Source organism: Cucurbita pepo, chromosome 14 (genome assembly GCF_057944985.1).
Source record: "Cucurbita pepo subsp. pepo isolate OVF chromosome 14, ASM5794498v1, whole genome shotgun sequence".
NCBI classification, from domain to species: domain Eukaryota; kingdom Viridiplantae; phylum Streptophyta; class Magnoliopsida; order Cucurbitales; family Cucurbitaceae; genus Cucurbita; species Cucurbita pepo.
In genome coordinates, this window is record NC_141811.1 from 3,214,060 (window position 1) to 3,236,782 (window position 22,723).

A 22,723-nucleotide genomic window follows, 5' to 3' on the forward strand; every position below is an offset into this window, starting at 1 on the left:
TTATGAACTCAAAATTTATATTTTCTCATATTTTTACGTTTAATTTTTAAATTTATTTGACAATTTTTTACTCTTATCATATTTTATTTTTCTCGAAGTAAAGTTCAATAAATAGAAAATGTAATAGATTTTAATAAATATGTTTTATTTTTGATTTTTTTTTTTCTTTTCAAATTGTTAACCATAGCTTTAAAAGATTATTTTTTTCATGCTTTTACATTTAATTTTAAAATTTATCAAACAATTATTGAGTTCAAATAATTATTTAAACTGAGTTTAATAATTAGAAATTTTAATAGATGCTCTATGTATTGTTCTGATTTAAGGAAAATTTTCTCATTAATTAAAATACATAGTACAGGTTAATCATGCCACGTGTCATAATAAGGTGAGTGGTGAAACCAACATAAATCTTGGAACCTGGCCGCCGTCATTCTTACATTCACCATGTCTTTAACCGTTGCCTTTTCTTCCCACATTAATTTTTCCCGGGAAAATATCAGCGAATAATCGGAGTATTTACAACCATGGATTCCCTGTAACTTTCCCAACCACTCACTCTCCCACTCCGATTGTGAAAACGCGGTTCATCGATTTCTCCTCTTCTCCACAACAAAATCGCACATACGATTTAACCCATTTCCCCCTCGATTCATTTTTGGTTCTGGATCACAGCTTTTTTTAGTTTTTGGATTCTCTTTGAAAGGAGAGTCATCTGCTAGAATGCGCTCATGTCACCTTCCGAGCGCAAGCACAGCCACTTTTTCCACTACTGCGATGTTCCCTCAAAAGTTCTACTTCTGTTTTTCGCCGATTTTCCGGCCGAGGGTACTCGGCCGCTCCGTGAAATTCCGACGCCTTTTTGACCGAATTCGTCCTTTGCCTGTTGTTACTGCATCAATCAACTCCGTCATCGCCTCTGGAAATGTTATTGCAGCTGCTGCAGCCGTGGCCTCCGGCTCTGGATCTGTTCATGGTGCTGTCACTTCTGCAATCACGCATGTTGCTGTTACGGCCGTCGCTATTGCCTCCGGAGCTTGTCTCTCTACCAAAGTCGATTTCCTTTGGCCCAAAGTGGAGGAGAAACCAGGTCCCTTTTCCTTATCCAATTCTATCTTATTATTATCGTTATTGTTGATATTCATTTTAGAAATTGGGACAAGTTGTTAGAACTTATGTCGGTACTGATTAATGTAGGACTTTGTCCACATCTCGACTAGAAAATCAAACCTTCCACTATCTGGTATCTTTGGTTTTATATTCAGGATGCTCTTGAATTCTTCTCCGAAGTGATTCCCCTTGCTTCCTCTTGTTTTACTGCAACTAATCTTTGTTGTGTTAAGTTCTTACATTTTCTTATTTAATATACACTACTCAATTCTTAGAGAGTTCAAAACTTACTGTGAAAATGTTAACCATGATGGAAGCAAGTTTGAATTGGTCCTGACCTCTTAGTAACATGCATATAGTTAATACGCTTGAAAAGTTACTAAACTTTTAATTGTTTTTCATGAACTAATTTTCATTTTTCCTCCTTGTGCTGAAGTTGTTTCTTGCCATAAATTATATGCCCGTACAGGTTCTCTTGTATTGGATGGAGTTGACGTAACTGGACTTGTTATATTTGAAGATGCCAAGGTTTTTCACTTTACTCAAAGCTAGTTTGTGTTTTGTCATGTTCTGCTCTCAAGTTTTCCATCTATGAAGGCAGGTGCAAAAGGCTATTGAATTTGCAAAAAAGGCTCATCATGGGCAGTTACGGAAAACTGGAGACCCTTATTTAACTCATTGCATTCACACTGGAAGAATCTTAGCCGCTTTAGTTCCACCTAGTGGCAACAGGGTGCGTAAAACATAACATTATTTATTATGGTTCTTTTCTGTGGTTGGAATGTCTGAATTGTAATTAGTTATTTTTTGAGAGAGAGAATACCAGAAGCCATATCTTTCTACGTATAACAAGTTGCTGAAGTTTCTGTGAGGCATTCCTTATAAGTGTTTTTTTTTATTTTTTTTAACTTCCTCGGGATAGTGGCAAAAACACATTTTTTTTACAATTTTTTTAAAAAAATTAAAATTGATAGTAAGTGAATTAAAGTTATCTTAAATATGTTGTTGAAAAATAACAGAAAAGTGACATACAGATATTTATATTTGGAGCAGAAGTTGAATGGGAAAGGATTTATGGAATTAAGAAGGAAAGAGATGGAAGAAACATATACTAATTTAGTCTCTGAACTGGCTGATAGTGTACAGCTGATAGTGTGTAGCTTTATTTTCTTATTATGTTTATGATTTTTTGGGTGGATTGCTTTGTTGGACCCTTGAAATTAGCTGATAGTGTGCAGCAGGCAATCTCATAGGAATGCAATTAGGGTATAAGTGAATATTATAAGGTATTAAGGATGCTTTTTTTTTTTTTTTTTTTTTTTTTTGAGCACTTGTTAGTGGAGATTGGGTATAAATAGAGGAAGGAGGAATGAAGGCAAACAATAATTTAGTCAGATTAGGGCTTGAGTTAGTCTACTCGAGAAAGGAGAGGTTCCAAGTACCTCGAGTACTTGGGGAAGTTCGGTTCTATCACAATCTTTTATTCCATGTCACTCTCGCGCTTGCTCTTTCTTATCATGTAATATTCTTGTGCTGCTGACAGCAAATGGACAACTTTTCCTCTCATGGTCTTATTAATTTGAAGTAGTTCACACTAACAGGCAGTTGACACAGTTGTGGCTGGGATTCTCCATGACATAGTTGATGATACATGTCAAAATTTGCACAGCATAGAAGAAGAATTTGGCGATGAAGTAACCAAGTTGGTGGCTGGTGTCTCCAGGTTGAGTTACATAAACCAGGTATTATGAACAGAATATTGAGGTTGAAACAGATTATTAAGGTTAGGTTATATTTTTCATTAATGAGAGCGTAGCGTTTTTCTACTTTCATTTTTTAATTTTTCTAATTTTTAAGGAACAAATGCACGAATATTGTTACAATCTCGAATAAAAGCTCTATTTTTGAAAACTTATCATCTTATCATTCATCATACTATTGTTCATATATATATATAAAAAATTACCCTTTTCCATGTGCACTTAATAAAAACAACTCCTATTTCTTCACCTTGCGCTTTAAGCCCCAGAGGCCTATTTCACTTTAGTGCACCTCGAGCTTTAAACAACACTATGTGACCATATTATATACTTTCTGCAGTTGTTGCGTAGACATCGTCGAGTAAACGTGAACCAGGGTTCCCTAGATCATGAAGAGGTATTGACTGTTAAATTAACCAAATAAGATATGCTGGAACGGTATGAATGAAAATTTCCTCAAAGATGGATAAAGTATAATTTTTACAGTCCAGATTTTTTCTTGTGCATTAAATTACATTGTGTAAGCTTATTTGGATGCTTTTTGTATGTCCCCACTAAATTATATGTAATGCAGATAATATTATATGGAAATATGTTTTCCTATTGTTTGTAGTGCTTAGAACTTAGTTAAACTTGTATCTCTTTTAGGATATGTCTTTCCATGGATCAGAGATTTTAACAAGGCATGCATTTGTTCATCAGTTAGCCATGTACTTTTCTAAGTGCATTTTATTGCATTATGTAAAATTCGGTTGTACCCTAAGATATTTTTCTGAACCTAATGAGCGTGAAAAAGTTTAGGGAAAATTAGTTGGTAAATATACTTATGTTTATTTTTTCCACAACTGCACACACTATTACTACCTTGAAAAAGAACGTTTGGTCAACTAGTAAATTTCCATTTGACATCAATATGTATGGATGGGTTCAATATTCGTCCATCACAATGACCTGATTATATCGTTATAATATGATCAACCTTCTTTAGATATTCATTCTACCCACCTATCTATGACTTCTGGGTCAATCTTTCTCATGCTTTAACTATTCATTTTAGGCAAATAAATTGCGAATTATGCTCTTAGGCATGGTTGATGATCCACGTGTTGTGCTCATCAAGCTTGCAGATCGTCTTCACAACATGAGAACCATGTACTAACTCTTCACTTAGATCTGATAATTCGTTTATGTACAATGGGTGGGATTTAGTTTCCTCCCTTATTTTGTTCGCTTTTCCCTTTAAATTCATGAAGCTAAATTCTTATCTTCTTCAAAATTTTCAACTTTGTCTTTTGGTTTTCTAGAGAAAATGACTTTTTAAATAGATAACATTTGACAGTAACATTTCTTTAGATGATAAGAAATTACAAAAGAAGGGGGATAATCTAGGCTGCATACCAAGGAAGATTGAAAAAAGATTTTCTAATTTTCATCAAGACCATTTGAGCTATTGTAACTTTTTGAGATAGTAATTTTCCATTATCATTTTTTGACAGTTATGCTTTGCCACTGCCTAAGGCTCAAGCTGTTGCACAGGAGACCTTGGTTATTTGGTGCTCACTCGCTTCTAGATTGGGTTTATGGGCACTGAAAGCCGAACTGGAAGATTTGTGTTTTGCAGTTCTTCAGGTTTATCTTAGTCTTTTTGGGTCACAACTTATTTTCACACATATGTATGACTCCCTAGAAAGCTCATTAGAAAAGGAATATTATGACGAAAAATAATTGATTTAATTATATGTACATCTGAATGTAGTATGAGAGGACTTGCTTATATTGATCATTTAAGTACGCATTTGATTTTTCATTTCTTCTACTGCTGTCTAATTTTACGATACTGTTTAGACTTGGATCTCCTGGTGTTTACTATCTGTAAATTGACTCATTTCTCATTGGTCATTTTTCAGCCCCAAATGTTCCTGAAGTTGCGTTCGGAATTAGCTTCCATGTGGATGCCTAGCAGCAGAGCTGGAAGCTTTCGGAAAGTATCTGCCAGAGCTGACTTACCACTGTTGGATAAAGACAGTTCAACTTGTTACCATAATATGCCAGTAACTACGACTGATGAGGCCACAAACATGAAGGCAAGTATCTTGAATGGAGGATAAAATTTTCTTCTTGTTTTATGAACATTTTTTTAGAATGTCTCATACCAAAAATTTAAGCTAAAATGGTCATTTTCCTTTTCGAAGGCACTTCTTTCAGTTTATTTATTTCACAACCTTCTTGTTTACTCACTTTGTTGTACATGACTTCAACATGGTTTCATAAAGTAATGAAAATCATTTTTTTCACTTGTTTCTTCAATTGTTATCCACAATATTCAACTAAATGTTAAAAATTCTATGAGAAATTATGTTTTCTGGGGAATCTTATGCTTGTGACCTAACAAGCTTAAATTTTAGAAATTGAGCATTTGGACGGTATTTGAATGGTCTATCACTGTTTGCTCAGTCTGCCTGGCTGTGGTGTATCTCGTGTATCCACGGGGGATGGGGTGTTGGGGGGGGGGGGGGGGGATTGGGAGCTCAAACTCCTTTATATAGTTTGTTTTGGGTTTGTTTCTTTGGCAGTCCTGTGATGGGTGGGTTCGACCTTTTTATATGGTCTTCCTTTGTACTTTCATTTATTTTATTGAAATCTGATTGTTCATAAAAAAATGTATGCGTTTGAAGGAGAAAACTTGGAACATCTGCGTAAAATGTAATGTTGAGATTTTATAGTCTCTGTGCCCAAGTGCTGGGGCCTGGGCCATATATTTAGTAGTTCTTGAAGAAATATAGATTAATAAAATTTTCATCCTTGCATTCTCTACTTTCAGGAACTTTTGGAAGCTGTAGTACCATTTGACATCTTGGCAGACAGAAGAAAACGGACAAATTATCTAAATAATCTCCAAAGAAGTATAGATACTTGTATACAGCCAAAAGTCGTGCAAGATGCTAGGAATGCTTTAGCATCTCTGTTGGCTTGTGAAGAAGCATTAGAGCAAGAATTGATTATATCGGCCTCGTATGTCTGCATCTTTCTCTTTCTGATCTCTATTTTATTTGTGTGTATAGTGCTGCTCATGTGTGCATTATGCTTCCCCGCCTATGCTTGCAGTTATGTTCCAGGGATGGAAGTAACTTTGTCCAGCAGACTAAAGAGTTTATATAGTATATACAGCAAGGTAAAAATGGAATCGTCTGAAGTTTAGCATTGTACTGATATGACTAAATCGTAATCGATTATTGTCCCATTGTGCGCAATTTTAGGATGGGTGCTGTTATTGCACTTGAAAATTCTCCCTGGAATAACGAACAGGGCAAGTTATTCTTGCAGGATGTCTTCTATCCTCAATTATTCATCCCAGAGACTTTGCATTAAATTTTCACCAAATGTTAGATATGAGGCCAGTTTAGCTCAGACAACTTATTGGATGTTGAAAAGTTGTCTTAAATTTTCGTAGGTTGTTAAGTAACGGGTCGTTGAGTTGAAAGGATTAAAATTGCAGTTTTGGTTGGCTCCTCTCTGGTTCTCATTACATCTCTTCTCTGCGTCCTATGAACTGATTTCGAGTTGGAGCATGATCACCGACTTAGTTTCTCATTTTCCGTCTGATGTGTGACTCAGAAAGGGTTTGGTATATGTGCTCTGGGTACATGTTGAACGTTTCATGACTTTGTCCTGGACTCTATAGACAACGATATTTTTCTGTCATTGAGCACTGGTCTGGCATCTTAGTCGCTAACTAGCAATCCAAACAGTATTAATAAATCAAACATAATATACTCTTTTCATGCCAGTGCTAGTAGTTATGCATAGTTCTAACTTTCGACCATTGAATCCTTTTTGTGTCTCCACTCTTCAGATGAAACGAAAAGATATCAGTATCGATAAGGTATATGATGCCCGAGCATTAAGGGTAGTTGTTGGAGACAAGAATGGAACTCTACATGGACCTGCTGTTCAGTGTTGTTACAGCCTTCTCAATACTGTACACAAGTAAATTGAAACTAAACTTATCACTTCTTATTTACCACGTGAAGTTTCCTCTATCCTTTAAGCTCTATATTGTGTGGATGAACGACTTTACCATGAGAAAAATTCGTGTTGGCAGCTCCTCTTGAACTGAAATGTTAGTTATTATTTTCTAACATATTTTTTACTTTGTGATTTTGAGAAATATATTTATCTTATTTGTTAAAACTTGTTTATACATCAAGCAAACACTTGCAGAAGATGCGAACTTTATTCGATTTCGTTGAATAACATACTCTGCAATTTCTTCATGGCACTGATTTTGATCTGTTAATTCCTCATTGTATTATTTAATCTCCAATGTGCAGGTTATGGTCCCCCATTGATGGTGAATTTGATGATTACATTGTTAACCCAAAGCCTAGTGGTTACCAGGTTAAGATGTTTATGCTTTTTTGTTCTTCTTAACAAGAAATAGCTTCTCATTGATATAATAAAAATGATTAGAAGTTCAAGGGATACAAACTCACAAAGAGAGTGAAAATGAAAAATCAAAAACAGCAAAGACAACCATATAGAGAACAGCCGTGAACAGACCTTTTCATAGACCTAGCAAAACACACTCCAATAAAAAATGACTCTGTTATTGACTTTTGCTACCATTTTGAGAAGCTTGAGAATACTAGGGAGAGCCTTCTACATCTATTGCTATAGCTTTTTCTTTGGACTTAAAAAGGTGGAATAAGCATCATTGACCTCTTACTTGTCATGGAGTAAAATCTTTAACTTCTTTTGAAGATATTCTACTCTCCAAAAAAAAAAAAAAAAAAAAAAAAAAAAAAACCATTTCATGACGAATTACAACTCCTACCATATGCAATCCAAGCTGATAGTTTATGCTATTTTGTTGTTAATGAAGTCATCTTCCTTATGATTAGTGCTTGATTACCAAACAAAAGCCTGTATCTCACCTTAGCAATTTCAATATGTTTTAGTGTTTAAAGTAGATTCAACAAAGTACACTATTAAACAAAGTTCTTTTGGAATATGCATTTTTAAAAAGCATTGAAGAAGGAGCAGGTCCCAATTTTCTTAGATATTATGGAAGAGGTCAAACTTTCGTGATTAACTCAATTGGACATAAAAGATTCTTGAATTTACAAAAATTATAAAGGTCAATATCTTGAAAGTCCTTATTTCATTACCTCGTGGCCACCCTTTAGCAGTTACCAGGCCAATATCTTGAATCATTTGGACGAGGAAGAATCCAAAAGGATAAAGGTCTTTTTTAGACATTATACTTTGCTCTTTTTTTCTTTTTTTTTTTTTTTTTTACTATAATAAGAAATTAATTTCATAGATGAATGTAGTGAGAAAAGGTTCAATCCAAAACTCGAAGGAATTTACAAAAAGTTCTTATGGTGCATAAACTAGAATGAGTTTAATTCCTGTTAGTTTTGCACCCTTTACCATGTACAAAGGAAATGTTACTCAAAATAAATTTAAAAACTACTAAAATTTGGGAATTGAAATATATTAAGCTGCCCCTTTTTTTCTGATAAGAATCAAATTTCATGGGTGTATGAATTTTACAAATGAAGGGTATAGCCCAAACCAATGGAGTTACAAAAGATTTCTCCAATTGGTCAAAAGAGTAAAGAGTTTATATTAAGTTTGTTCTCTGCATATTGTTAATAATAATTTACAACTGTGTGGGTAGATAATGGTTCACATGAATTGAAATCACATAATTTAAGAATTTTTTTTTTTCACTCTGACATGTAGTCCTGATTTATTCGTGGCCTCTGCATAACTTCCAATTTATTATTTCAGTCTCTGCACACTGCAGTAATAGGTCCGGATAACTCGCCTTTGGAAGTTCAAATAAGAACGCAGGTATTAAACTTCTTTCGTGATATAGTTTGTGAGTTTCTTATCAGTCTTCATTTTGATCATTTAATTTTTACTTACTTTTTTAGAGGATGCATGAATATGCTGAACATGGGCTTGCTGCACATTGGCTTTACAAAGAAAATGGAAACAAAATCCCGTCATCAAGCAGCAAAAATGAATCTGAAAGAGATGTATCCCGGTGTTTCTCCGATTCAGAGTTCCAGAATTCCATCGAAGATTATTCTCGTAAGTACGGTTTTCTGAAAGCTGGCCATCCGGTTCTTAGAGTGGAAGGAAGCCACTTGCTTGCTGCTGTTATTATTAGGTATGCCCCTTAATCTAGTTTTATGCTACAGCAAACAATTCAATAAGTTACGTTTACATCTGATAATGTATTTGCAGAGTGGATGAGGACGGAAGGGAACTGCTTGTTGCTGTGAGCTTTGGACTTGGAGCTTCTGAAGCGGTGGCTGACCGAAGATCTACGTTCCAAATAAAGCGTTGGGAGGCTTATGCTAGGTTATACAAAAAGGTTTGGTTCCTTGACTTTCCAGATAATTCAGAACATAATAATGGGGAGAAGTTCGTGAGCCGCAACTAAAGTTTGATCAGGAAAATAATATTTCTGGGAACTTTTATGATGATTTGGTCGGAGGAGTATTAAACGTCTGAATGTAATATGAACTGAAAGCAAGACCGACCAGATTCAAATACAAGCACACTATAAACTGTTGATCTAATGGTCCACTTTACACTCAACTTAAAGCACACCATAAAATGTTCAATCCTGTGTGGAATTCTTTTCTCAAAATTTTTATTCAGATTGAGATTTGTTCCAGTGCTGCTGCTGATTCATTTCCAGGTATCTGATGAATGGTGGTGTGAACCAGGTCATGGGGATTGGTGTACTTGTCTAGAGCGGTATACGCTCTGTCGGGATGGTATTTACCATAAGGTATGCATTAAGATTTATGGGTTTTTACTTCTGATATCAGCTTTCATCTGATTGCTGCTGCTATTCCAGCACAGAAAGTCAAAACTTGGATCATGAGAATCTAATATGTTACTTTACCGGTTTTGTTAGACACTGCTTTGACTAGTTCATAATGATTGGTTTCTGCCTTCTCATGCAGCAAGATCAATTTGGTCGGCTACTTCCAACCTTCATTCAGGTCATTGATTTTACAGAAAGGGAAGAATCCGAATATTGGGCTATAATGTCTGCCATTTCTGAGGGCAAACAGATTGACTCTACTTCGTCTCGGACAAGTTCAGTCTCAGTCGCATCAATTTCCCCGGACGCTAGCATCAATACAAAGGTTTTGTTCTAATCACTAGTCAAAACCATTTTTACTGTCATATACCTGTTTGGAAAACCTTTTGAAAGATCTGCAAAGTACATCATGTAATTTAATCACAGAATCCTATTTTTGCAACATCCACCCACCTTACAACTGCATGAACAGAAAGAAAAATTAAATTTTCATAAAATTGTGATTACATATGGAAGTATTGACGGGTAGTGATATAATGTTTAGAACTTAATTCAGGTACATTTTCTAAGGACAATGCTTCAATGGGAGGAGCAACTACTTTGTGAAGCTAGTAATCTCCGACAAGCAAAACACGGAGGAGAATATTATGTTTGTCGAAGCTCCTTCGCGCTCGAGGAAGTGGTAATTGTTTGCTGGCCCCTCGGAGAGATAATGAGGTTAAGATCTGGTAGCACCGCCGCGGACGCCGCTAGAAGGGTTGGATCCGAGGGGAGGTTGGTCTTGATTAATGGTCTGCCAGTCTTACCCAGTACTGAACTGAAAGATGGAGATGTAGTTGAAGTGAGAGTGTAAATAGTTCTTCAATTGTACAGTTAGGCCAATGGGGGGGAGATCAAGTTGTGGTCTAGTGCATTGCCGGTTGATGTGTGAATATTAGTTGTGATTTACAGCAGGAATAGTTCGAACAATTTCATCATTGGTGAACTTCCCCTGATACTCTACCTTTGGCTGCAAATTTATAGAAGCCATGAAAACGAAAGGCTTTCAGCTTTGAAAGCAACAGGAGCCGCACTGCATACTCAACGGCCTCTTCAATAAGCAAGCGAGTGGAGCTTGGTTATTGCAAATGGTTCATTGGAACTTCAGGTGCCTAAAAAAGAATGTTAAAAGTTTCAAGTGCTTATACTGTGATGTATTTATCACATAGAATTCGACATTGCTTTTTGAACTGTGAATGATATGAATGAATATAAATGATTGTCAAACAGGTGAGAGTTTAATCTTCCACCTGCAGGTCGAGTAATTTCTTTTTCATATATTTTGTATTTATGCTTCAGGTTTCACCTGCATAACCTGAATAACCTGAATGTTTAATCTAATATAAACGACCTATAAAGTCGTAAGACCATGTATGGAAGGCTGATGCCTACTCAGTGCTGGAAGGTCACGGAAGTCCGTGACCAGAACGTGCAATATGCAAAAATTGTAATGGTGGTAGTTCTAAAAATCTTTTGAAAACTGAGCTAGAAATGTAAACATCACAAGAAATCTAAAGACCATATGAAAATGTTCATACTATCCTGCATCCGCTAGATAAATCAGAAGGAATCAACAGTTGCAAAGAGGGCAAACCATTTACATTGGCCAATGGGGTGTGCCATATCAAAAGTTTAGAGGCCAAGAACATCGGTTGTCACTCATATTTAATCAAGAAAACATCCAAGCAAAAACAGTAGCTCATAATTGTTGGCTAATTCCATGTACCAGCGATCTGTGTCGTACCCAACCGCCAAAACTCCCCGAGTGTAAAATAACCATCCCTGCTGAATTACATTGGAATGAAGAAATTGACATATTGAAGAACTATGAATACAATTATAGTTCTTCAATATTGGAATGAACGATCTATGTTGTACCAGCCATGGCTCTTCCCCAAAAGAGATTAGCAGAACTACAGCAGCCAGCTTAAGGTGCGTCATGAAGGCTAAGAATTATTGTTCGCAGCAGAATTTGTTTCAGATGATCCAACTAAGGCTTCCATGTCCATCGTCATACCATCATTCATATCGGCCTCTTCAACCTCTGCCATTACTTCATCCCTGTCTCCAGCTATAGGTTCAATTCCGTTTTCAACTGCATTGGAGAAATGCTTTTGTTCTTCCACAGCTATCTCTGGCTCTTCTAACTCGTTTGGCTTTGAGTCGGAGGACGGTAAACGTGGGTCAGAACTGATGGCAAGCATGGATGTCACCAAAAGATTCTATAAACGTAAAGTTAGAATAATTAGACATGATATTAAGCATTACCTATCAAGATATGAACGGTTATGATTGAATAATAATGCGACCAACATTTAAATACAAATTAGAATATCATAATACTTCCGTTCCTTTTACAAGGAAAGAAAAGTGGATGAAATGGAGAAGCACAAGTTAGATACATGAGGAAGAAAAAGACCTAAATATAAAAGAGAATCAACCCAAACAAAGCTCCCAAAAAAGATTTTCCATAATATTTCCCCTTTATAAAATTAGAAATTTAGTTTACATTAATAGTGAACCAACAAATAAGTATCACCTTTGAAGATAAAACACTACATATAAACAGTTCAATGAGGGGCCACAAATGAGAATTTTTAAATGAACAATGAAAAAAGGAAGAAAAACCAGGCAGCATTCAGATATGCCAAATAAAATACAAAACGAGTCCATAAAAAAAAATAAAAATAAATAAAACACAGAATATCAAGAAAACTCCATCATACCTTTTCCAGAGCAAGCGCAAGCTTTGAGAGATTGGGATAAATGCTACGTGCATCTAATAGGATCTGTTTTGTCATCAATTTTGGAGAACATATTTAAACAATCATGAATATCATAATTTTGCTAAATCAATTTAATACGAATTCTTGTCATGCTAATATGAGCTCTAACTGTAACTTTTTCTGTCTTTGAAATTATTAGGACCAGTGGGGAAGGGGAAAAAAAAATTAAGATATGGTCGCTTCAAATCGATATTTGGCAAAAGATTTTGTAATGTTTGAATAACAAGAACTAACAAATAAGATGTACAAGAGTGCTAAGGTTGGTAACAATGGCATTCTTTAAAGCAATTATTTGCAGTCTCACTGACAATTAATAAACGAAAAAGTAAAAATGAAAATTTATAGGAAGAAATTGCATTGTAGTGAATATGGATAATCACCTCACAAATCCTCTGAAGGGTAAATGGAGGACCATCAATGAAGCTAAGAAGTGCTGCAAAAAAAAAAAAAAAAAAAAAAAAAAATCTTAATTACGTCTGGCTCATAAAGGAAACTTTCTTTTATTGAGATCAATCCGGAGAGCTTTTTGTAATCTCAAATTACTAGGACAACTGTTCGACTGGAATTTGTAGTAAAAGGACCGGTAGTATATTTTATACACTAGATAGGTGACTCCAAAAATGCATGACCACTTGAATGATTCAAAGTGTAGTTTACTGCCCGAACTTGGTTTTTCAAATAAATCTACAGTAAACAATAGGAAGTGGAGAAGCTCACAAACCTTCATCCAGCCGCTTTACCAGTTCCGGGAAGGTTTCTCCTAAAGTACTTTGTTGTTCACCAGACGCTTTAGCTTCAGGATATTCTGACAGCACCTTCAGAGGCAGGCAAGAAAAAAAAGAGTCAAAATTTTCACTAAAAAACTGGATACATCAAATATGATATGCATGCCCCCTATGCAAGAACTTTAAAACATCCACTGCTAAAAGTCACAAGAAATGCATTCATGCGTACCTCCCCATACCTGCTTCAGTTGAAAGGAAAGCATGCTCTTCAATTTCTCCCAATCATGCCTGAGAACATAAAGTACGTACACACATATATATTGTAAGTTCATAACAAAAAGAAAACTTTAAACTGATCCACACAGTTCATATTTTATGTAGCTGATTGTGTGCCATAAGTTCCATGGGTAGACCTACATCCAAAAGAGCATACTAAAGAAACCTCCAATTAAAGTTTCTATAAGGGGACAAATTACAGTGTTACAATAGATTTATTCTTCCAATTTTAAGGGTTTTTTCATGAACAACAATTCTCCTATTCTTTAAAAAAAATAACCTCCCACAAACCTAGTCTAGCAGAATTCAACCAATGAACCCCTTGGCCTCCCTATTTAAATTGCACTTGGTAAGCATTCAACATATCGAAGTGCTTTAGATTCTGTTGTATAAATTCATACACTTCCAAAGTCTGAACTGTATCAGATTTTTGATATAGCGTCTTCATATTCATACCTACATCAACAGAAATTAGGTGGAGAAGAAAGATACCAGAATTTCCCTGCGGATGCAATCGCTTCTAGTGTCCCTCTTACTTCTACCTCAGTGATTTCTTGCTTCTGCTCCATGGTTCTGGAAATTACAGGTACAAAAATACTTTTACAACACAATATATATAACTCACTGGATAAACAAGCCAGAACAGCTGGACATGAAATGCTCATCTTAAAAGTTAAGGATCCTCAAAAAAACCATACTCTATCATCCTCTCTACAAAAAGTTAATCAAAGAACAAAAAGTCGGAAGGCAGAAAGAGATCACTTTTTATGAGTTGCTAAAGGTGTTCTTGGAAAATGAAATGGAATTCTAGCCATTTGAATGTAACCCATACCTGTCCCATTACAGCCGTGCAAACATAAGCCAAGTAAAAACATGCAATTTGAAACTTCATTGCAGTTGTAAATTCACAAACAGAGTAACAAGTATTCTATGCGATTTGGAAGAAGCTACTACAAAAATATAAGAAAACAAGATCACAAACTAACATCGTGAACCAAAAATAAAATTACAGGAAATAAGAGAAATGATGTGCTTATATACCCGCCATTTATGGTATCAGGGAGAACATTATCCAGTTGTTGACGAACGGAATTGGCAGAAGCTGGGAGCTCTGAATCTTCATTTAGTGGCACCTCCATCTAGCGATGTCTACTTTCCACCTGCTTACGATGTAACCAATGATATAAATATTGCAGTTCCATTGGCATAGTGACTACTAAAGCATAGTTTAAAAAAAAAAGTCATAATTATAGTAAGACTTCCATACAGAAATATGGAAGTACAGAGAGGATAAATAACACTGCAAAGGGGGACCCCAACGAAACCGAAAAAAGCTAAATAAAAAGAAGCCTGCCAGAACAAATGAAACGCAATTCCAATTAATCCCGAGGGCACCAATTATATACATCAAGAACAAAGGACTATCAATGAAAGCAAAGAAGGAAACAGAGACATAATTGGTAAGCGTAGAAGCCATTTTGATAACAAAACTCATTTCTCTTTTAAATTCTTCCAATACCAAACCCACCAAAGAATAAAGAGAGAGCCACAGTCTTTCAAAGCACTGGATGACCACCACCATTTACGTTTTTTTCCCCTAACTATTTACAAATGCCGAAAGGAGCTTCTTTAGCGAGCTCTTTTCTTGAATGGGTACATATCTTATCTATTCCCTATTTTTTGCAATTTTAATCGATGGAAATCAGTTCTAGCATCTAACACAACTATTATCCCGTTTTTAGAAGTAAGAATTCGCTAAACCAAACATGAAGCATTAATCTGATCTAGAAGAAAATGAAATAGATGATAGACTAATTCTATAGGAACTCAGGCCTCAAAAATTAGATTATGGAAGAACTTAGACGCCAGATCTCTAAAACTTAACTTGGACCATAATATCATCACTTCAATACAACTGACTAAACCCAAACACAAATATAGAAACAAAATCGAAATAAAAAAGACGCCAGTTCCTTGAAGCTTACAACTTCACTTCACTAACAAAATAAGCCCAAAGCAAACACTATTCATAACATCGCCATCATCGTACAGTATACAGCTAAAATAAAGGGGCACCGATTCAGCAGCAAACAAGGAAAAGATAATTCGTTAAAGCAGCATTTCAATTATTTCTAATTCCTTTACATAGTGACCAGACAGAATCAAGCAAGCGACGGAACTTACCTAGTGAGCTTGAAGATGATCTCAACTGAAGCGAGCTACAGCCGAGACGCTCGGACCGACTGGGGAAGCAAATGAGAGCAAGTCTCCGGTGAGGCGATTTAAGGCCCAGGCCCGATGCCGCCAAAAATTGGGCCAAACTTTTTTCATAGACAGAAATATAAATTAATTTAAAATTTAATACATTATATAATTAATTTAAATTAATTAATAGAAATTAAATAATACAATATTAAAATCTAATTATTATTTAATTTAATATTTAAAATTAAATAATAAATTTTGTACATAATTGAAAATCAACGGCCCCTCAACTTCTTCAAATTTGAAAATGGCCCAAGTAATTTAAAAATTTACAAGAGATTAACTGAAGGGGGTAAACGGTAATTTGATTAAAATTAAGGGCCTAAAACGACAATAAGATAAAATGGTTTAAAAAATAATAATAATAAAATTCGACGTTGACTCATTTACACGTACATCCAAATCCGGTAATCGTTATTTCATCATTTTCATCGAATTCACGTTCAAGACACGTTGGCCCGACTGATCGACCCGACCCGATCGTATCAGACCCGAATCATCGGTTCCTGAGAGTTTTCTTTCTGATTCTTCATCTAATTACGCATGAGAGTGTATGAAGAACCAGTTCTAGATAGAGAAAACGGAGTCTTGAAGGATCTGAAACTTTCGATTGAATTGGTAGAAAGAGATACGTAGAGGGGGATTTTTTTAATCAGGAACCCTAGAAATGAAAAATCCCCAAATCTGAATGGAAACCCTAATCATAACCCGCATCGATCTCTGCGGATCCTCCATCTCCGCGCAGTGTCGGATCATTCTCCGAACCTCACTCTTCTTCGCCGGAGGTTGACCTGATATTGCGTGTTGTTTTACTGAAGCTAGGGGGTTGGGGGGGTGAGAGAAAGGGGCTTAGATAGGTGAAGAGAGAGAAAAAGTTGGACAGAGAATGGGGAGTCCTGGATCTGGTGCGGTTGATTATGCTGTGGGATCGATCGTGTGGGTCCGAAGGAGGAATGGTTCATGGTGGCCCGGTAAAATCCTGGGTTCCGACGAGCTTTCATCTTCGCACCTTACATCACCTCGATCTGGAACTCCAGTCAAGCTCCTTGGAAGAGAAGATGCCAGTGTGTAAGTTAGGATCCTCCTTACGATGTTTGAATTCTCTACTTGTTGTTTAGTGAGCTTCCTCTGTTTCAATGGTTTATGTCTTCACCTATACTGGCTTACCTCTGTTTCTTTGTTTGAAGTTTGAATACTGAAGAAAGCTGGGAAATATCCAATGCGTCCAATAACAAGTTGAGTTTTAGATGACGGAAATGCATATTTAGGGATAGAACCTCATGCCTTAGTATCCAAGATCTGACTATATCATCTCATTATTTGCTATGGTAAATTGGAAAGTAAGAAGAAAAGTATGCCAGAAAGGTTGTGAATAAGTTGTATGCTTGTCTCAGTTTGCGGAGGCTAAGCTGTAGTCAATTGTGTTGGTGAAAGACATCTATCCTTGTGCGAGAAGATGGTGTAAAAACTTAGTTGCTTGTTCTTAGTAGGAATTAGGATTTAGCATTTCATGAAGTCTTGAAATTCAAGCTTTCAATCCCTATGAAGTTCGTTATATTTAATTTCTGTGCCAAGGGAACATTGTCATCTTAGTTAGGCGGTTTCTTTCCAACCAGATAGCTCAATGAGTGCACACACCAAATAGCCACTGATAGGTTTTCCTCTTTTCAAATAAGTTCATGCCAATCAACATTTGTGCCTAGAAAACAAGTGTTTCATAAGATTGAAGCGAAGAATCCAGTAACAGCAATATGGCCCAAAGTTTTTGTTGCTGGCATCCATAGGGTGGACTGGTTGGGTTGGAATGCTATAAGTGTCCCTCTGGGTAGCTTTCCAGAGCCCCTTGGTCTGCTATAGCCAAGTGCAGAAATTTAGGAAAAATAAATTTGGCCTTCAGTTTAGAGGAAAGGAGCCAAGGTCTGGCTCCAGGATTTGGGAAGATCAGTGGCTGCCAAATTCTCCTCTTTTAGTCCTTTGTCTGAGCCTTTATGCTATCGCTTGAACGGTAAATTGGTGGCTGAGGATTTTGGGATTCTAATTACTTAGATTGGTTCTCGATTTAAGAAAGAATCTACAGGATAGAGAGTTTGAAGATTGGCTTTTTTTTATGGATAGATTGTTCTGTTACTACTCCTCACCTACTGTAGCCAAACCTGGTTCTAATCTAGGAAATCCCTTTGCTGTTTCATCCCGTTAAATAGATTTCCGATCACACGTTTGGTAATTTATTGGGTTCAATATCATTTATAAGCAAGAAAGTTGCATACGTAGCTTTTGTGCATCTCTTCTCTTTTTTATTGTTTATTTATTATTTTTACTATTTATTTTTTAATTCTAATAAAATTATTGTTATCATTAGTACATAATCTTCATCTACTTTTCAGGGATTGGTACAATTTAGAGAAGTCCAAGCGTGTAAAGCCATTCCGATGTGGTGAGTTTGATGATTGTATTGAAAGGGCAGAGTCCTCGCAAGGAATGCCAATAAAGAAAAGAGAGAAATATGCACGTAGGGAGGATGCCATCCTTCATGCTCTTGAACTTGAGAAGGAGCTACTGAAGAAGCAAGGAAAACTTAATTTATGTTCTGATCAAATGACTATTGAATCATCCGGTGTCACTGCAAAGAAGGAAATACTTTCTTCAGAACATATAGGAACTGACGATATGAACGATGGGCATTCTGAATCACATCAATTTTCTAAGATAGTAGATGTAAATTATGACAGTAAAATTACGGATCCATGTCATAAAGCAAGTGAAGGAGCTCAACTTAGTGGTGAGGATGACCATTCTGAAGCAAGGCCGAGAATGAGAGGCTTGCAGGACTTTGGGCTCAGAATTACTCCTTCAAAAAGAAAGGTTCCATCTTCTTCTGTTGTCTCAAATGGTTCTGAAATGCTTGCAACTGATACCAATGCTTTGGCTCCTCGTGATGGTGTTTGTAGCATTGGAAATGATAGCGATGCAAACGGTAAGCTAAATTTTAATATATTGAATTGATAGCGATGTCAGAACGGTCTCAAAGTAGACTGCCACAGCTAGATTGACTGCATCATGTGTTTTCTTCTTTAGGGATGCAGCAAATTGATCGTGTGAAGAGGAGCAAGTGTATGTATCTTCCAGCTGATTCTAGTGATTCATTGGAATACAGAGAACCTTCTCTAGGTCAGGTTGAGATGTCAACACCCCATTCAGGAACCCGGGTTATGCCTTCTCGGCCTGATTCCCTGGTTGAAGAAAATGCTTCTGGTTCATATGAAAATGATTCTTCTGACTCAGAGACTGATTCTGATTCTTCCAGGTCAGATCAGGACGTGGATAATGACACGGCTGCACTTTCGGGTAATTATGTATATGTATATCATATATGGATGGATGTTTCTCGTGTGGATATCATTCTACTAATTTGTGTGCTACAGATTTCAATGATGTATTTTACTCGAGTGCTTATCCTAATATGAATAGTATCGTCTCATTTTTTCTTAAAACGATCTATACCACCTAAAGGCACCTATTAAATATTTTGGTCTTTCACACCTCCAATGACTGAGGTACAATATACAAAGTCGCTGTATATTTTGCTTCTAGCATTTGTTTGGTTGAGGTATTGTTCTTGGTAAGGGTAGAAATGGAAAATTTTGAATTACTTACTAATTCGGTGTTCTGGATGCGAGTTTTTTTTCTTTCCCTTCTTTCATTCCTTTGGTTGCAATCTTAACTTATTACTGCAAATGAAAAACACAAGTTAACCTTCCTTGAGCTGTAGATTGTTAGATCTCTCAACTGTAGGATTAGTTTGCAGTTAGTATAGTGTTCCTATTGGTTGGTTAATTTATTCCATATATATTTGGTTTTTTCAGATTCCACTTTGCCTCCAGAAAAGGAGCCGAGTACATTTGAAAGAACGGACGCACAAGAGCATGTAAATATGAGCAGCGAGGAGCCTGATGATTCTGTGCATTCTGGTGACATGTCTCACCTGTATCATCATGAACCCGTGTCTACTAACGAAGCAGTGTCTAAGTGGCAATTGAAGGGGAAAAGGAATGTTCGTAATCTTTCTAAGAGGCCTGTCGGAGTAGACGACGAACCATCAAGCCACCTATGGGTACATGGGAAGACAAGACTTAATAACAAGAATTATTATTTTGATGATAGCATGGAGGGAGATGCTGATGCATTGGAAGAGGAATATTATTTGGCCTCAAAAAGAGTTTCAAAAGATCAGTATCTTGCCAGAAACTATATGCCTGACTGGGAAGGTCAGCCTGCTTTGAAAGGATATTGGGATGTCAAAAATCCCTTGTATGGTATCCGTCATCATTTTGGTGGGAGGACAAGAACTATACTAATAGATGTTGATCTGAAGGTCCATGCAAGTTACCAGAAAGAGCCTGTTCCTATAGTATCACTCATGAGCAAGTTAAATGGGCAGGCTATAATCGGGCATCCAATTCAAATTGAAACGCTCGAAGACGGGTTTTCTGAAACGCTTCTTTCTGATGGTCTAGGCAACGGACCCAGTGAAAATGATGGAAGCACAGCACTTCAACCAGCTTGGAGGACGGCAAGGAGGACAGCAAACGTTCGCATCCCTCGCCCTCATCTGCCAACAGTACTGGATGGTGAAGAAGCTGGCTATGACTCTCCTTTTGGTGATCAAGAAAGGAAAACAAGGTGCAAAAGAGTGAAAACCGGGGTCAACAGTCATAAGGCAGGCGCGGGGCAGGGGAGGGGCCAACCACACATTCCCCGAGCTTCTTCTTCTTCTCATGAGAGAAGGCTCCCAAGAAAGATGGTAAAGAAAGTAAGCATATCATCTAATAACCAGAAGACTAAGACTAGAACTTTGTCTTCAATAGGCGTTGAGCAGAACCATAGTAACATGGCAATACATGATAGTGTAACTTGTCAAATGAATGGATTGATGAAACCAGAATCATCTGGGCCACCAACTGTAGCATGCATACCTGTAAAATTAGTGTTCAGTAGATTATTAGAGAAGATCAATAGGCCACCCTCCAAAGCCACCACCACTAATAACGTGGTATTGTTGTTAAATAATAATAATTCTAATACAGATCCTTGACAAGTTACTCACTTGTAGTGTATACTCATGACAGCCCCAAATAAATGTATATCCCCTGGTGCTTGCAAATTGGTAGTGGATATTGCCAGCCCTGATTCTTGAGAGGATGAAGTTGAACATGATGGCCTATATTAGCTGTAATAAGTAGTAATTAGGGGACCGTATTCTTTTAAGTTGTTAATTGTGGGATTTATATAGGAGAATGTATATTTTTTGTTCAATACAAGATAGTTCTTTGATCTGTCTGTTTTACCTTGTATAGAAGTTCAGCTTCACAAGTCCACAAGAAATCTGGAGACTGAATTCACTGTAAATCTTTATTTAGCTGTTTCCAAGGGCCACTTCATTTGTAAATGACTCTGGCCCTTCGCCTTTTTTCTTTGTTCTTCTTTGTATGATTACAATACAGGCATGTTTTTAGTTTGTGTTCCTTTTACATTCACCAATTGCTTGAGAATGTTTGTATGAACATCTATTATCTAATTCTAATTCTATTCTCATTTCCTTCTCTCTCTCTCTCTCTCTCTCTCCCTTATTTTTTTACTTTTTATTGACATTGATAACTCTGAGTTCTAGATATCGTCCCGTCCCAATTCACTTGCATAATGCTCGATCCCTGACAAAACAATGGCTGGCATCCATTGTCCTTGCTTTCAGATAGAGCAGAGATTCCAAATGAGTGACCGCCAAGCTTGAACTTCAAGGAGTAAATCATGAAGAAGAAATTCAAATTTTGCTCAAACTTGATTACGAATCATTTTGATAATCTTCTCAACTAGATTAATAAGTGGTCAGAATTATAAGATAGCAAATAAATTGTCCATGTTGATGCAACTGTGTAAGCTCACTACTAGTAGATATTGTCCGCTTCGGCTCATTACGTATCGTTGTAAGCTTCATAGTTTTAAAACGCATTTACTAGAGAGAGGTTTCCACACCTTTATAAGAAATGTTTTGCTCCTCTCTCCAACCGATGTGGGATCTCATAATCCACCTTCTTGAGGGCTTAACGTCCACCCATGGCCCGTTGTCTGGCTCTGATATCATTTGTAACAACCCAAGCTCACTACTAGTAGATATTGTCTGTTTTAGCCCGTATCGTCGTTAGCATCACAGTTTTAAAATGCGTCTACTAAAGATACGTTTCTACACCCGTATGAGGAATGTTTCATTCCCCTCTCCAACCGATGTGGGATTGTATAATAGGTAAACTCGGAAGGGAAAGCCTGAAAACTTTGAAAGGAAGCCCAAAAGGGAAAGCCCAAAAAGGTGGTATTTAGGTTAGTACAAGTTCCACTGCGTAACTAAAGACGCGTTTTAAAATCATGAGGCTGACGACGATATATAACAAGTCAAAATGAACAACATCCGCTAATGGTAAGCTTGAGTTGTTGGAATTGATTAGTCTAAAAGATAATAATTTAACATGATGTGACGAGAAAAGAATCAACTATATATGTGGGGACAAAGCTAAAAAGAAATCATCATAAACATATAGTTTCAATTTCTAAACATAAATTTTGTAGTATAAACATCCTTTGGGCGGTTGAATCGGCTATAAGATAAAGGACATGGAGCCAAAGATTTCTCTTGTTACATTAACGTTCTTTGTTTTTGGTGTCATGTTTATTCTTTTCCACATGCTTATTACACTTCGGGAATTTACTACAATCAAAAGGCTTCGTATGTCCGGCAATGCAAATCTACTCACCAACGACAATGAAAGGAAATCAAACATTAGTGCTCGGACCTGTCTTCGAGACAGGATCCGAAGCACCAAAACAAAACGTACTAACTAGCATCAGTAAAGATCTGCATAA

At 36.6% G+C, this 22,723-nt stretch overlaps 3 protein-coding genes across 9 annotated transcripts; 2 read left to right on the forward strand and 1 right to left on the reverse strand.

The window, feature by feature from the left end:
* The first annotated feature begins 489 nt into the window (after positions 1-489).
* On the forward strand, positions 490-11,035 carry LOC111810883 (uncharacterized). Of its 2 annotated transcripts, none has more exons than XM_023697705.2 (18): positions 490-1,090; positions 1,580-1,638; positions 1,712-1,843; positions 2,712-2,852; positions 3,211-3,267; positions 3,928-4,022; positions 4,367-4,499; positions 4,778-4,954; positions 5,692-5,882; positions 5,976-6,042; positions 6,724-6,857; positions 7,202-7,268; positions 8,667-8,729; positions 8,813-9,051; positions 9,129-9,258; positions 9,589-9,681; positions 9,860-10,045; positions 10,277-11,035. In XM_023697705.2, exons 1-18 carry the CDS (start codon positions 724-726, stop codon positions 10,571-10,573), a joined length of 2,628 nt encoding a protein of 875 aa, XP_023553473.2. In that variant the 5' UTR covers positions 490-723; the 3' UTR covers positions 10,574-11,035. The 2 variants fall into 2 exon arrangements, with proteins under 2 accessions (XP_023553473.2, XP_023553474.2); XM_023697706.2 differs by having other exon boundaries at positions 1,009-1,090; positions 1,708-1,843.
* Positions 11,036-11,271: 236 nt separating this feature from the next.
* Positions 11,272-15,867, reverse strand: LOC111810890 (serine/threonine-protein phosphatase 4 regulatory subunit-like protein). 5 transcript variants are annotated; one of them, XM_023697717.2, is made up of 8 exons: positions 15,731-15,867; positions 14,588-14,706; positions 14,039-14,119; positions 13,510-13,558; positions 13,267-13,360; positions 12,926-12,978; positions 12,486-12,548; positions 11,272-11,981 (listed from the first exon to the last, which is right to left on the reverse strand). In XM_023697717.2, exons 2-8 carry the CDS (start codon positions 14,683-14,685, stop codon positions 11,706-11,708), a joined length of 714 nt encoding a protein of 237 aa, XP_023553485.2. In that variant the 5' UTR covers positions 14,686-14,706; positions 15,731-15,867; the 3' UTR covers positions 11,272-11,705. The 5 variants fall into 5 exon arrangements, with proteins under 5 accessions (XP_023553485.2, XP_023553486.2, XP_023553488.2 ...); XM_023697718.2 differs by having other exon boundaries at positions 14,588-14,709; XM_023697720.2 differs by lacking the exon at positions 15,731-15,867 and adding an exon at positions 15,532-15,708.
* A 459-nt stretch (positions 15,868-16,326) lies between these two features.
* LOC111810884 (Tudor/PWWP/MBT superfamily protein) lies at positions 16,327-21,411 on the forward strand. Of its 2 annotated transcripts, XM_023697707.2 has the most exons (5): positions 16,327-16,879; positions 16,999-17,046; positions 18,196-18,785; positions 18,887-19,156; positions 19,675-21,411. In XM_023697707.2, exons 1-5 carry the CDS (start codon positions 16,698-16,700, stop codon positions 20,901-20,903), a joined length of 2,319 nt encoding a protein of 772 aa, XP_023553475.2. In that variant the 5' UTR covers positions 16,327-16,697; the 3' UTR covers positions 20,904-21,411. The 2 variants fall into 2 exon arrangements, with proteins under 2 accessions (XP_023553475.2, XP_023553476.2); XM_023697708.2 differs by lacking the exon at positions 16,999-17,046 and having other exon boundaries at positions 16,328-16,879.
* Positions 21,412-22,723: the final 1,312 nt, after the last annotated feature.

Excerpts from the sequence above, each read along its gene's own strand:
- LOC111810884 (XM_023697707.2), top strand. The coding sequence starts at position 16,698 with ATGGGGAGTCCTGGATCTGGTGCGGTTGATTATGCTGTGGGATCGATC. Across the intron at positions 18,786-18,886 it reads AAATGATAGCGATGCAAACG|GGATGCAGCAAATTGATCGT; the intron begins GTAAGCTAAATT and ends TTTCTTCTTTAG. Across the intron at positions 19,157-19,674 it reads TGACACGGCTGCACTTTCGG|ATTCCACTTTGCCTCCAGAA; the intron begins GTAATTATGTAT and ends TGGTTTTTTCAG.
- LOC111810883 (XM_023697705.2), top strand. The coding sequence starts at position 724 with ATGCGCTCATGTCACCTTCCGAGCGCAAGCACAGCCACTTTTTCCACT. Across the intron at positions 2,853-3,210 it reads GGTTGAGTTACATAAACCAG|TTGTTGCGTAGACATCGTCG; the intron begins GTATTATGAACA and ends TACTTTCTGCAG. Across the intron at positions 9,259-9,588 it reads ATGCTAGGTTATACAAAAAG|GTATCTGATGAATGGTGGTG; the intron begins GTTTGGTTCCTT and ends ATTCATTTCCAG.
- LOC111810890 (XM_023697717.2), bottom strand. The coding sequence starts at position 14,685 with ATGGAGGTGCCACTAAATGAAGATTCAGAGCTCCCAGCTTCTGCCAAT. Across the intron at positions 14,120-14,587 it reads CCTGATACCATAAATGGCGG|AACCATGGAGCAGAAGCAAG; the intron begins GTATATAAGCAC and ends TGTAATTTCCAG. Across the intron at positions 12,979-13,266 it reads GGTAAAGCGGCTGGATGAAG|CACTTCTTAGCTTCATTGAT; the intron begins GTTTGTGAGCTT and ends TTTTTTTTGCAG.